At 34.7% G+C, this 14589-nt stretch overlaps 1 protein-coding gene across 13 annotated transcripts in view; it reads right to left on the reverse strand.

The window, feature by feature from the left end:
• Nucleotides 1-612: 612 nt before the first annotated feature.
• SRSF11 (serine and arginine rich splicing factor 11) overlaps nt 613-14589 on the reverse strand; it is a 51070-nt gene continuing 37093 nt past the window's right edge. For 5 of the 13 annotated variants that reach the window (XM_081490677.1, XM_081490683.1, XM_081490679.1 and 2 more), the window contains 5 exons: nt 10397-10528; nt 8453-8542; nt 3662-3757; nt 3152-3290; nt 613-3043 (listed from right to left, as the gene is read on the reverse strand). In XM_081490677.1, coding sequence (XP_081346803.1) covers nt 2849-3043; nt 3152-3290; nt 3662-3757; nt 8453-8542; nt 10397-10528 — 652 coding nt within the window. In that variant the 3' untranslated portion in view covers nt 613-2848. Of the gene's footprint in view, nt 3047-3151; nt 3291-3661; nt 3776-8452; nt 8543-10396; nt 10529-14589 lie in introns of all 13 variants that reach the window. The other 8 variants (XM_081490674.1, XM_081490681.1, XM_081490676.1 and 5 more) reach the window with 3 other exon arrangements.

Here is a 14589-nt window from a genome sequence, read left to right on the forward strand (position 1 = left end):
TTGAGGCAGAAGGAAAAGAATACTAACCTTAATCCCAGCACAGAACACTTCAAACAGCATAGACCACTTAATCAGGTGCCCAAGTGAAGAAAGTGGTATTACTCTATCAGAGGAAAAGCTGGCTTATGCAGGCTATATGGTAACAAGAGCAGAACCTGTTTTAAGATGCAGCTCCAACATAAATGTAAAATTAGTTTTCACTGTGCCCGGTGAGTTTTTCTTTCCCTTAAATGACTATAGTTTTTTCTACCTTCCACGCAGAAATCACTACCAGGAAGCTTATTATCCAAAATCTATATTCACAAAAACATAAAGCGCAACATAGCCATCACTGCGAGAAATTTATCCTTGTGCTTTTGCTAAACCATTACCCCAAACTAAAATTTTATATAGCTTTGAAAAGCGCCATAATAGTAGGTACCCAGGTGTATAGGGCTACATTTTCAACTACTTTACAAGGTAAATACTACTACCCATTTTACGAAGAGAAAAATGAGTAAGACAGACAGGTCTCCCCAGCTGTAACTGAAGCTGAAATTCATGACTGGACCCTTACATGGCCACTACCTTCATTCCCTCTTGAAGAATTTAAGCAAATAAATAGCACAAACATTTTTCTAACAAAACCACTTTTATTTTTAAATCATTTTTACTATCAAATACAGAACAAAACTCAGTGTGGAGGCAGTGTTCACTTGATTTTGACTCATCTGTATTAAAGGCTCATGTAACCTGCAACTCTACCTTTGTGCATAAATGTTCACTGAAAAATAACCTAAACATAGACTCCCTTCATGATAGCATCTTAAGTCAGTAGCACTCGTTAAGGCCAAAAATTTCTTAATCCCTTTTGAGAAATTAGCGTACTTTGTATTCAGAGACTAAAATTAGGCTTAACCAAGTGAAACTGCCAATATTTTACTTGTTTCTGACTTACAAAAGACAATATCATATGGTTCAACCTTTTAGATTTTTTTCTAATAAATTTTTTAAAGTTTAAAGAAATGTCATTTGCGTTCAACTTTGTGTTTAAAAATGCAGTGATTATTTGGACCACTACTACAATGTCTTACTATAGACAAAATTCCTTTCCATAAAATCTTTAAAAAGTTACTACAAACTGTAAAAACAATGGTGCTTTTCTATATGGCATTTCAATTTTAAAAGATTAAAAAAAAAAATCATACTCCAACTTGGATAAAAGCTACAATTCCAAGTCTCATTTTCCCCTTAATCCCGGCCACTCAAACACTACTCATTTCATAAATGAATAAATATACTATTTAGTACTGTACAGTAGATACATACCATTGAGTTTCTATACTATCCCAGAAAAGTTATGTTTATATATTCACCAAAAATATAAATTTACTAGATACAGGTGGGATCATTTGTTAATCCTAAAGTTCATTGCTTTACTCAATGCAAATCCTACACCCAAAATATGAGATAAAATTACACTTAAAAAGACTGTTTTAGAAATTAAACTAATTTTGACAATTCTGATGGCAACTAATCACTACCAATGGATTTCACCTTACTGCTATATTAAAATATGTGGTCTGCAAGGAGAAAGAACTTGATTTGTAAAATGAGTGAGGTAAATGCCATACATTCAACAATGTAAATAAATACAAATACGTTTTTACAGAACATAAACGTAAGTTTAAGGGTTTTATTATCAAAGTCATGTAAAACAATTTCAGAAACTGTACATCAACATGGCACAGACTGTAGCCTACTTTTGTTTTTACTGCACAAAAGTAAAGCTTGGAAACTCCTGTAAGAAAACAGTTGCCTAACTACTTTGCATTTAACATGGAATCACTGTGCATAAGATTACTACCGCAGTAACAGTAACACAAAATTTATTGGTTTTATACAACTTGAGATCAAATAAAAAGTACATTATCAAGTAGATTTGTCTTATTTTTAAAAGCATATGAAGGTCAATTTAAAATGCACTATCCCCCTTTTCCAACAATGAGATTAAAACAAATTAATAAAAGTGTGGAAAACAAACTCAGGACAAGAGCTAACTTTCTTTTACAGATGGACTTCAGGATAGGCAAACAGCTTTCACTGATGTAAATGTGGAATAAATTATTTTAGGAAAAAAAATTCCCAAACACCTTATGAAAAAGTATACAACTCTACTTCAAAATATGCTATTTACTTACTGCCAAAGACAGTTTCATTTGAAATCTTGTTTCTGTAATTAAAGCCTAATTATAGCCATCAAAAAAGGTTAGTGCATATATAACCTTTCAAAGTTAAACAAAAGCCACAAAAATTTAGCCACAAGGCTTAAAGGATTATCTATTTCAAATGCTCATTTCCAGATGTAACTATAAGGTTAATTTGTCATGTCAACAAACGACCATAAGTAGATCCATCATGTTGAAGGATTTTAATGACATTTAGGATATTCCTGCCACAATTAACATGCAATCAGTGCATTCCCTACATGGCTCTATTACGGCAATGAATCAAATTCTAGAAATACTATTAGTGAACTTACTTAATAAAGGAGATCATACAACATAAACAATCCATGCCTGCTGTAGATGCATGCAGCTTTTCATTTTTGTTATGAAGCAGCACCAGAATAGTAAAACTGCTTGGTTACTCAATCAGATTTCACCCTGTCACGAACTGGTTACCCCTGTATCATTTTCCTAAAAGCTTTTGGATGTAAATAACTAATATCAACATCAGGAGTTTTAAAACCATTTATGACTCAGAGCTGTATACATCTAGGTTTGAGATGAACAAACACAGCATTAAGAAATCACACAGAGGAATGACACTGATGCATGTACACAGTTAGCTTCCCACAGAGGCATGGTCAGTCACTCATATCCATGTCTTCTTCATGATGATCATCCCCATTCACTTTGGATTCTCTTAGTGAATCACCAGTTCCCTTTTCCACAGAACATTCTTTTGTTTTAGGAGAACCTGGTTCTGCTGGTTTCTTCTCCTCCTTTTTCTCCTTTTCGCTGTCATACCCCTGTTCCTCTTCATCGTAGTCCCGTGTAACCTGCTTTGCCAGGGAGAATAATAAAAGTAAACGTCTTCACAGGAAAATCACTTCTTTAAAGTACCAACACCAAACAAAACACAAAAATAAATTAGTTTGTAAACATACTTTTACATCTTTATCACTCTCTGATTTTCTTTCCCGTTCCTTTTCTTTATCTTTACTTTTTTTCTTCTTGCTTGTGGATCGCTCTCTTTCATCTCTGCTTCTTTCTTTGTCTTTATCTTTCTTCTTCTCCTTTTTATGTCTAGGATGACAGTAAAATGCTCACAAGATGCTGGAAACAAAATTCTCAAGAATTTTTGCCATTATTTAAATAGCAGTAAGTTTAAATTAGTTTAGATGGTAAGCTTGATGTAAATTCACTGCTACAAGGAGGTTAACAAAAATCCAATTTCAAATCACTGGACACAAGCTGTATACAAGTAACATAGGGAAGAAGACTGTAACTTGATTACAGGTCTAACATGCCCATAAATAGTGCTTATTATTAACAATCTCAAGTCATGAAGAGAATGTATCAGCACATTCTTAAGTATTTTAATTCCTGAGAAGAAAGAAAAATTCTAGGACAGTTCCTGAAACACAGGATAGATCTAATAAAAAATTAACACTTACCTCCTGGGGGATGGTGAGCGAGACAACTTTCTTTTGGGAGACCTAGGCTTTTTAGGAGATCTTGTGCCACTTCTACTTCGTCGTCGTCGTCTCTCTCTAGAACAAATGTGCAAACTAGACTTTAAAATAAGTGTTATTCAAAAAATGCAGGCACATCATAGCAGATGTGTCTACAATGGAGCTCCACTAGAAACAGAAAACTCCATTTTCAAATATTGTTTTGAGCTGAAGAAGCAAATGGGTAATAAAAGTTGGCAACTTTTTTGGGGCAAACTATGTGCCTTTTGTTTAACACCCTTAGGAAAACCCAAATTTCTAGCAATGCTTAAAGACATGACGTCATCAAAACATCAGAAATGTTAAGCTCAAGGAAAAACTGATTAACAAAGGTTCTAATTCAAGTCTGAAGTAAATTATTATTCAAAGAACCAGCTTTAGATTCAGTCAATGGACAGAACATGTAAAGGATTAATATGTTGTGTTATGGAAGACAGTTGCTAATAAAATTCAAAACTACTTCTAAATCATTAGGTAAAACTTAGACAACTGAGAACTAGAGTTAGTGGTGGTGGTGGTCGTTTAGTTGCCAAGTTTAGTCGGATTCTTTTGCAACCCCAAGCACTGTAAACCCACCAGGCTCCTCTATCCATGGGATTTCCCAGGCAAGAATACTGACGTGGGTTGCCATTTCCTTCTCCAAGGGATCTTCCCAATCCAGGGATCAAACCCACCTCTCCTGTACTGCAGGCCGATTCTTTACCACTGAGCCATCAGGAAACGGGGATCAAACTGACTTCCTGTTGTCCAGCAAACCACGCCCCTAATCCAATCCCTATTTTGAGCAATTAGCTTTTTAAGATATACCTCCTCCTCTGTAAACTGACTTAAAAAAAGTTGTGCTTCTACAATACAAAGAGATGGAAAGTTTTGCCATGTTTTTGGACTGGAAGCACCAATACTGTTAAAATGACTACACCACCCAAGGTAATCTATAGATTCAATGCAATCCATATCAAAATACCAATGGCATTTTCTGCAGAACTAGAACAAACGATTTTAAAATTTGGATGGAAACAAAACAACCTTGAATAGCCAAAACAATCTTGATAAAAAGAAACAAGAGCTGGAGGAATCACATTTCCTGGCTTCAGACTATACTACAAAGCTATAGTAATCAAAACAGTATGGTACAGGCACAAAAACAGACACATAAATCAATGAAACATAATTTAAGAGTCCAGAAATAAACCCACACACTTATGGTCAGGAGGCTAGAATATACAATGGAGAAAAGACAGTCCCTTCAGTAACTGGTGCTAGAAAAACCAGCTGCGTGTAAAGGAGAGAAATTACAACATTCTTTAATACCGTATCCAAAAATAAAGCGGATTAAAGACCGAAGTGTAAGACCAGATACTATAAAACCGGAGGAAAAGATAAATAGAACATTCTCTGACATAAATCACAGCAACATATTTTTTGTATCCATCTCTTAAAGTAAATAAAAGCAAGAAAACACAAATGGGATCTAATTAGAGATTTTGCACAGCAAAAGAACCATAAACAAAACAGACAACCTACAGAATTGGAGAAAATATTTTCAAACAATTTGACTGATAAGGCATTAATCCCCCAAATATACAAATAGCTCATACAGCTCAGTATCAAACAAACAAACTAATCAAAAATGGGCAGAAAACCTAAACAGACATTTCACCAAAGGAGACATATGGATGGCCAAAAGTGAAGATGTTCAACACAGTGCTAATTATTAAGAGAAATGCAAATCAAAACTACAATGCGTTATCTATCACCTCACAGTGGTCAGAACAGCCATCATCAAAAAGTGTACAAATAATAAATGCTGGAGAGGGTGTAAAGAAAAGGGAACCCTCCTACACTGCTGGGAGAAATGTAACCCCAATATTCACAGTACCATTTTTTAACAATTCTCAAGATATAGAAGTTATGTAAGTGTTCATCAACAGAAGAATGGATAAAGAAAATTGTTATTTTTTATACAACAGAATATTAGTAAGCCATAAAAAAGAATAAAATTGTGCCATTTGCAGCAACATGGATTGACATGGAGGGCATTTAACGAAAGTGAAATAAGTCAGACAGGGACTGACAAATACTGTAGGATATAACTTGTACGTGTAATCTAAAAAACACAAAAAAACTAGTGAATGTAACAAAAAAGCAGACTCAGAGATACAGAGAGAAAACTAGTGGTTACCACTGGAAAGCGGAAAGACAGGGGACATTATATGGGTAGAGAATTGAGAGACACAAACTATTAGGTATAAAATAAGCTACTAGAATATATTTTACAACGTAAGGAATATAGCCAATATTTTATAACAACAATAAAGAGAGCATAATCTTTAAAAATTGTGAATTGCTATACTGTATATCAATCATATTTAAAAACCCACCGAATGACAAGCAACTATTAAGACAGACTCAAGGATGTCATATACAACATGGGGAATAGAGTCAATATTCTGTAATAGCTATAAGGGGATAGTACACTTTAAAAATTGTATAATAATAAAAAAAACTGATTAAATGAAAAAAGTATATGATTTAGACACAAATAAAAAAAATTAAGCCCAATACGCTTTGTCTTCATTTCAGCTGCCAAATGAAGCTTTAAAGAACAAAAAACCACAAATTGTCTGTGACCCCTGTCCTGGAAACATTACACAGAACTTTTCCTTCATCAAATATTTATTAAGCTTGTCAGGGTTGTATACCTAACACTTTTTCATACTACTTTGTGTAACAAATATTCCATATTCCTTAGAAAAGATGGGCTTTAAAAAGTTATATTTCTGTGATCTATGGTAGACTGTACGACAGCTGCAAACATGTTAATACGTATTCAATAAAAATGTATAGAATATGCCATAATTTAAGAATGATTCAGGTTCCCTGGTGGTCCACTGGTTGGGAGTCTGCCTGCCAATGCAGGGAACATGGGTTCCATCCTGGTCTGGAAGAATTCCACATGCCACGGGGCAGCTGAGGCCTTGTGCCACAACAATGGAACCTGAGCTCTAGAGCCCACATGCCATCACAACTACTGAAGCCTGTGTGCCCCAGAGCCTGTGCTCTCCAAGATAAGAAGCCCACACAGAGCAACTAGAGTAGCTACTGCTCGCTGCATCCAAGAGAGCCTGTGCACAGCAATGAAGACCCAATGCAGCCAAAAATGATAAAAAAAGAATGATTCAATAATTAAGCAGAGTAAAGAAACAAATAATATACACCTCCAGTTTTTAAGGTAATAGAATACATATTGCACATCTCATCTTTTATGCCCCTTTGCTGCCTTAGACCTATTTTGGTATTCCTTTAGCACTTATTATGTAATTTCACTTTCTTTATATACACATAAAACTTTTAAAAAGACAATTTTCAATAACCCAAAGAGATCCCATGTCTTTAGCTATCATACTCCAACTACTAATCTACTTTATAGATTCATCCATTCTGTACATTTCATATTAATGAAATCATACAATGTGTGGTCTGCTGTGACTAGCTTCTTTAACATGGCATGTTTTCAATACTCATTCATATTGTACTATCATTACTTTGGTTCCTTTTTACAGATGAATAATAATCTATTGTAAAGAGTGTACAATTCTGTTTACCCGTGTTAAGTGGATATTTGGGTTGACTTCTTGGTTATGAATAATGCTGCCAAGAACATTCATGTGTAAGTTTTTGTGCAGACATGTTTTTGTTTCTCTTGGGCATATCACTAGGAACAAAACTATGTTAAAGAGCTCTTAAATTTAATTTCTTTAGGAACTGCCAACCTGTTTTTACAATGCAGCTGCACAATTTTACATTCTTTCTTTCTATGACTGAGTTTTAACAGTTTTTTTTAATATATTCTAGATAGAAGTCCATTATTGGAAACATTTTTCTAGCACTCTGAGGGCTGTTTTTAACAGTGTTCTTTGAAACAAAAAGTCTTCAGTTTGTATTATCCTCAAACTTGTCTATTTCTCTTTTGTTGCTTATGACTTTTGTCATATGTAGGGAACCACTGACAAATTCCTGGTCATGAAGGTTAACTTACATGTTTTTTTCTAAGAGCTTTTTAGTTTTGGCTTTTATGTTTAAGTGTTTTATCCATTTTAAGTTAATTTTTATAGACAGTTTGAGCCCTTAGGTGAATTTAAATAATCAAGATTAAGAAAACAAACACTGTAGTAAAATGTGTAAACAAGACAGGAAGAAAATGGAGTTACGTATGGCCAGTCCTTTCTACCATCACATCCATGTTTAAGTACGAAAAATACATTCTCTGAAACTTTACAACACTAAATTTTTACCACAGCAGGTTAACTACTCTAAGAATGACACAAATTAGAACTTGCCTTGCCTCCAATTATTTTATCAACAAACCATTATGTATGGGAAAAAAAACTATTTTGAGTATTAACATGTAATAAAATGAATCTAATATGATAACGCAGTATACTTTAGCCATTAAATGCTTAGGGGGAAAAAAACATACAAACAGTTCAAATTAGGATATGAAATGCATAGAGCAAACATAAAAACTGACCTTTGTTGAATTCTATGTTATTTTAAATGAACTCTATACCATAAAGTATTAATTGAAAACTTACTCTTCACAGATTGCCTTTAGAAAACTTCACCATTAAAGTATGTTGTTCTGTACTGGAAAACATTTCACGTTCATAGCCTAACGAGTCTTTGCAAACAAAGTTTAAAAAACAACGCCAAGAATTCATAATGCCACCCTACCTGCTAGCACTTCTGGAACGTCTGGCTGTGCTATAACTTTTTGGTGGCGTTTTGGAACGTTTCTTTTCTTTGTCTTCTTTCTTTTTGTCTCTAATAAATGAACACAAGTTATTAATGTGTTAGAAGATTCAGTTAATAGAAGATTCAGTTAAGTAAAAACAAAAGTACAATGAAATGGAATCTCATTCTTAAAGTATGTTATTCTGATAAAAACTTTAAGTTATTCTTTCAAAGCACACACCTGATGTAAACATCTATCATGAATGAAGCCAACCTTCTAACTGTTGCCCTGCTATTAGATATTCTGGGCTATTCAATACTATTAGAAAAAAAAATTCAAAATGGACTGGTACTACAACCATACCTCAACTCTTAAATCTTTTCACAGATTTTTCTAAGTTTACTTTTATTCCCCACAGCACTTTTTCTCATCATACATATATAATGTCTCTTATACCCTTATACTCATAAACACACACCTATTTTCAACTATTTCATTTTATAATTTTAGAGACTGAAGTATCTCTTTAGTTGTTCTAAACTAATTCCACCCTATATTCTCTATTTCATTCCCTCCCGTCTTTGCTCACTCTGCTCCATCAGTTATATTCTCTATTCAGTCAAGTCTTTATTATCTAATTCCAATATTACTTAAATGGTCCCTTAAGTGGTCCCAGTCATGTTTTTCACAAATTCACATTATACCCCTTTATCAGAAATCTTTCAAAGTACAAATCTGAAAATATTAATTCTCTGCTCATCACTTTTCAATTCATTCCCATTGACTTCAGTATCAGTTGTAAACTCCTTAGTGTGAACAATAAAGCCTTTTATGTGTGATCTGTCTCAACTGTCCAGACCTCATTTCCTGGTCCTTCTACACCAACATATTCCTTATTTCAAGAATTCATGCTAACTTTGTAAGTATTCTCTACCGGAAATCATGCTTTTGAGTCCAGTCAAATCTATCAGAATTTAATACTCAAGTCACTTCTCAATAAACCTCTTCCAACATCTCTAACAATGCCTCTTCCATGTAATTACATTCATTTCTCCCCTAGTATAAACAAAGTTCCTCAAGGGAAGGAATGCCTAATTGCTCTTTGTATAAGAGATGGTTCATTAAGTAAGCTTGTTTGATTGACTGAATTAAGAGATGACTAGCTGAATATGCAGTAAAGCTATCATAAAACCCAAGTCCCAAGTTGAGTTATATGCTTACCAAGAATAAATTTTGGAAAAAAAAAAATTTTGTTGCTTTTTGCTGTGATTCTTACCACTTTTAATCACATAATTAAATACATAAATGGGTAAAGTATAAAATATAGGGCTGTTTCTAGAAAATTAAGGCAAATATTTTAGGAAGAGATAAAAGACAGCAGTTTAAAAAAATAAGTGTTGCAAAATTATACTGTGTGACAGCTAAAAATGGAGGGAAAAATCTAAGTACTTTCAAGTAACAAGAGTTCTTGATACTTTAAAGGTGGTTTAAACAAAAAGAAAGTGATTTTCTATCTATTACTCAAGACTAGGCCTACTAATTTCAAACGGTTTGGCCCTGTATGAAAAACAAATTACTGAATGAATGTTTAAGTCAAAATACAATGTTAAGGTGTGGATGTTTTTGGTTTTTAGTGAATCCTCACTTTAATTCTTTATTGGCCTTCAAATCACGGGACTAGACTCTTAAGTATGGTTCAGTGTCAGGAATACAGCAATACTAATTCATACTTAAAAGCTGCTCATGATGAGATATATAAAGAATTAAGAAGGCATGATTGTCTGCCAAAAACTCTGGCATATCAAGAAGTTGCTGGGAACACAAAATTCTTAACCAATGGTTGAATGGAAAAGATGAAATGAAAAAAGGCAGTAGAAACAGCTAAGAATTCTTACTATAGAGAAATTTTACTCACTCATTGTTAATAGTTTTTTCTACTGTACCTGTTTTTTGACGTGCTCCTTGACCTTCTACCCCTCTCTCTGGAATGAGATCTTCTCCGTCTTGGACTTTTGGATCGCCGTCTACTCCTTGACTTAGAATGTGATCGCCTTCTTGATCTGCTTCTTGACCGCCTTATAATGTAAAAGGAAGCAGACATATGTATATAAACCTAAAAAGACTAGCTCTACTTTTGATTATTTCATATAAGTGTAGGACCAAAGATTCAGACATGTTGGCTAGCCATTAGTAAGTGAGGGTAATTTCCTGCCATTATTTATTTATTCCACACAACATCTGATAATCCCAGAAGTTAGAAAATACCTTTTAACACCTGGAATTCCTCACCTTTCAATCGTTTGTTCAACTTGTCAAACTAATCCTGCTTTGCCCACTGAAACTACAATTCCAAACTTAATTGCTAGAAAATGAAGGAAAATAAAAAATGATTCATTTGCATCACTTCATAATTACACAGCGTTTTAGAATGTACCTAATTTTATTCCTCACTATTACAAGTTAACTCCATTTACTACTTATCAAGTACTTACTTATGCCCATTACATGCTTTACCAATATTCACTCATTTACTTTCATAATAAACCTAGGAACAGTATATACTTTTATTATTCCCATTTTGGGCTTGCCAGGAGGCAACAGTGGTAAAAGAACTCACCTGCCAAAGCAGGAGACTTAAGAGTTGGGAAGATCCCTGGAGAATGGGCACAGTAACCCACTTCAGTATTTCAAAAGGAAACCACACAGTATATTGGTTTCTATGATTTCTAATTGCTATTCTCGGATACACATTCCTCTTCTTTAATTTCCAGTTTAAGAGAAATACAAGTCATGCAGGCCAGATACACATATATACAATTCAGTATAAACTGCCCTTTTTACTGTGTCCTCAATATTGTATGATCATCTCTTTCCTGCCATGTAAAACATGTTTCTCTGTGTCTACTGTATTATCACCTCCACTCCCCATGTTTTCTCTAAAAGGTTAAGTGCAATTAACCTTTTGGTGTTGTCATTGATCCTTTTCCCTATTTTACTCCTTCCTATTTTAAGAAAAACTGAAAGCAAATGGCAGTTCTTTGCTTAGACTTGGTCATTTACCTTTAATGAACCATTCAACCTCTTTCCATGTAAAACTTCAAATACAATTTAAACTTTTTGCTTTCATTATTTTCAGAGTGCCAAAGGATAGACGTTTTAGTAATGCAAAAGATTTGTGTTCAAATCTCCCTTTTAAAGTCAGTTAATAACAGTATTATTTAACCTGAGCCTATTATTTCAGAAAAAAAATAGCGCCTACATCACAGAATAGTTGTAATTAAAGCAAAATTATAAAATCCAGCTCCGCACCTTAGTGTAGTCATATAAATTAAATACTGACTCACTCTTCTCTTATTGCTGTGCTAACAGTGTTGCCATCATTCTCTAGCACAGCTGTTTCAAAACCCATTAGGAGTAATGTCTCATCAAATTCAGTAACTATATTTTGTACATCACTTATTTTTGACCATATATGAAACTAAACAATCCCACTCAATAACATGTCTATATCCCAGGAAATTTTCATGTAATGCTTACCTACCTTTCTTTAAGCTCCCTAAGGATAAAGGTATATATGTCTACCTTATTCACCAACTGTACCCTTGAGCAGCTACTACTATACTGTGTAATGAAAGGTACTACTAATGTATTTTGAGTGAAACACTGACCCTCTAGAACATCAGAACCATCACTTTCTTATGAAGAATTAAAAAAAAAAATTATGGAAAACCAAAATCGATGCTGTTTGAATCAGCTACTGTTCATCTTTTGAGAAATTTGGCTTTAAAAAAAATTAAACAACCATTTTAGCAAAACCATGTAACACATTTATCTTACCTCTGATGTATAAAAAAATGGCTGTAAAAAATTATAAATGCATTCTCGCATGTTTCCTTCTAAATGAAGTGATTACTATTAAGATTTAAAAAATCTAATAAGCAGAAGTATTACATCTATCAGTTTACTATAAGGTCCTGAACACAGTTATTTTTCAACAGCACTGCACTACAGTCACTTCAACATTCAGTTCATATAAGCTTTTAAAAATTAGAGAAATATCAAGATTACCATATATTTTATATAACAAAGCTAGTGGACGTGACGGAACTCCAGCTGAGATATTTCAAATCATAAAAGATACTGCTGTTAAAGTGCTGCACTCAGTATGCCATCAAATTTGGAAAACTCAGCAATGGTCGGTCACAGGACTGGAAAAGGCCAGTTTTCATTCCAATCCCAAAGAAGGGCAATGCCAAAATAAGTTCATACTAATGTACAACTGTGCTCATTTCACAAGCTAGCAGGGTAATGCTCACAATCCTTCAAGCCAGGCTTCAACAGTACATGAACCAAGAAATTTCAGATGTACAAGCTAGATTTAGAAAAGGCAGAGGAACAAGAGATGAAATGGCCAACATCCATAGATCACAGAAAAAGCAAGGGAATTCCAGAAAAATTACTAATTCTGCCTCATTGACAACGCTAAAGCCTCTGACTGTATGGATCACAACAAACTGGAAAATTCTTAAAGAGATGGGAATACCAGACCACCTTACCTGCTTCCCAAGAAACCTATATGTAGGTCAAGAAGGAACAGTTAGAAATGGACATGGAACAACAGACTGGCTGAACACTGGGTAAGTAGTACGTCAAGGCTGTATACTGTCACCTTGCTTATTTAACTTACATGCAGAGTACTTCATGCTGGGCTAGATGACTCTCACAAGCTGGAATCAAGATTGTCAGAAGTATCAAAAACCTCAGATTTGCAAGTGATACTACCCTAATGGCAGACAGTGAAGAGAAACTAAAGAGCCTCTTGATGAAGGTGCAAGAGGAGAGTGAAAAAGCTGGCTTAAAACTCAACACTCAAAAAAATGAAGATCATGGCATCTGGTGCCATCACTTCATGGCAAATAGATGGGGAAAATAGGGAAACAGTGGTAGATTTTATTTTCTTGAGCTCCAAAATCACTGTGGACAGTGACTGGAGCCATGAAAGGATGCTTGTTCCTTGGAAGAAAAGAAATGACAAATCATTGACTTCCCTGGTGCCTCAGATGGTAAAAGCATCTGCCTACAATGTGGGAGACCTGGATTCGATCCCTGGGTTGGGAAGATCCCCCTGGAGAAGGAAATGGCAACCCACTACAGTACCCTTGCCTGGAAAATCCCATGGATGGACAGAGGAGCCTGGTAGGCTATAGTCCATGGGGTCACAAAGAGTCAGACACGACTGAGCGACTTCACTTTCACTTTTTCAGACAGCGCATTCAAAAGCGGAGACATCACTTCACTGACAAAGGTCTGCATAGTCAAAGCTATGGTTTTTCCTGTAGACATGTATGCACGTGAGAGTTGGAGCATAAAGAAGGTTAAATGCCAAAGAATTGATGCTTTTGAACTGTGGTGCTGGACAAGACTCTTAAAGAGTCCCTTGGACTGCAAGGAAATCAAACTAGTCAGTCCCAAAGGAAATCAACCCTGAATATTCACTGGAAGGACTGATGCTGGAGCTTCAATACTTTTGCCAGTAGAAGAGAAGAGCTGACTCACTGGAAAAGACCCTGATGCTGGGAAAGATTGAGGGCAGGACGAGAAAGGGCCGACAGAGGATGAGATGGTTGGATGGCACCACGGACAACAGTCTGAGCACACTCTGGGAGATAGTGAGGGACAGGGAAAGCTTGTGTACTGTAATCCACGGGGTCACAGAGAGTTGCATACAACTGAGCAACTGAACAACAATTATTATTATATATTATTAATTATTATTTACATATAAGTAAAAAGTATATTGAAAGTAATGGTCATTTTATATGTCAAGATGCTTAAAATACTACAATTTATAATAACTTTCTGCTATGATGTGTTAATACAAGTGTTCCAAAGGACTTTTCTCTTATGGTCATAATTAAAATTAATATTTGAAAGCCTTAGCATGTAACTTGTATATACAAAAGATGTAAGTTCTCCTTTTTAAGTCTTTTTAAGTATTAAACAAAGCCATAAAAGTACTTGTCCTGGAAAGTTAGTACTCTTAAGTATAGGCATAGCTCACAGATATTGAGTTTGCTCCCAGACCACTGCAATAAACTGGATATCACAGTAATAGTATGTCACAATGAATTTTTGG

The sequence above is a fragment of the Giraffa tippelskirchi genome, chromosome 5 (assembly GCF_054371585.1).
Source record: "Giraffa tippelskirchi isolate mGirTip1 chromosome 5, T2T-mGirTip1v1.2.pri, whole genome shotgun sequence".
Taxonomy (NCBI): domain Eukaryota; kingdom Metazoa; phylum Chordata; class Mammalia; order Artiodactyla; family Giraffidae; genus Giraffa; species Giraffa tippelskirchi.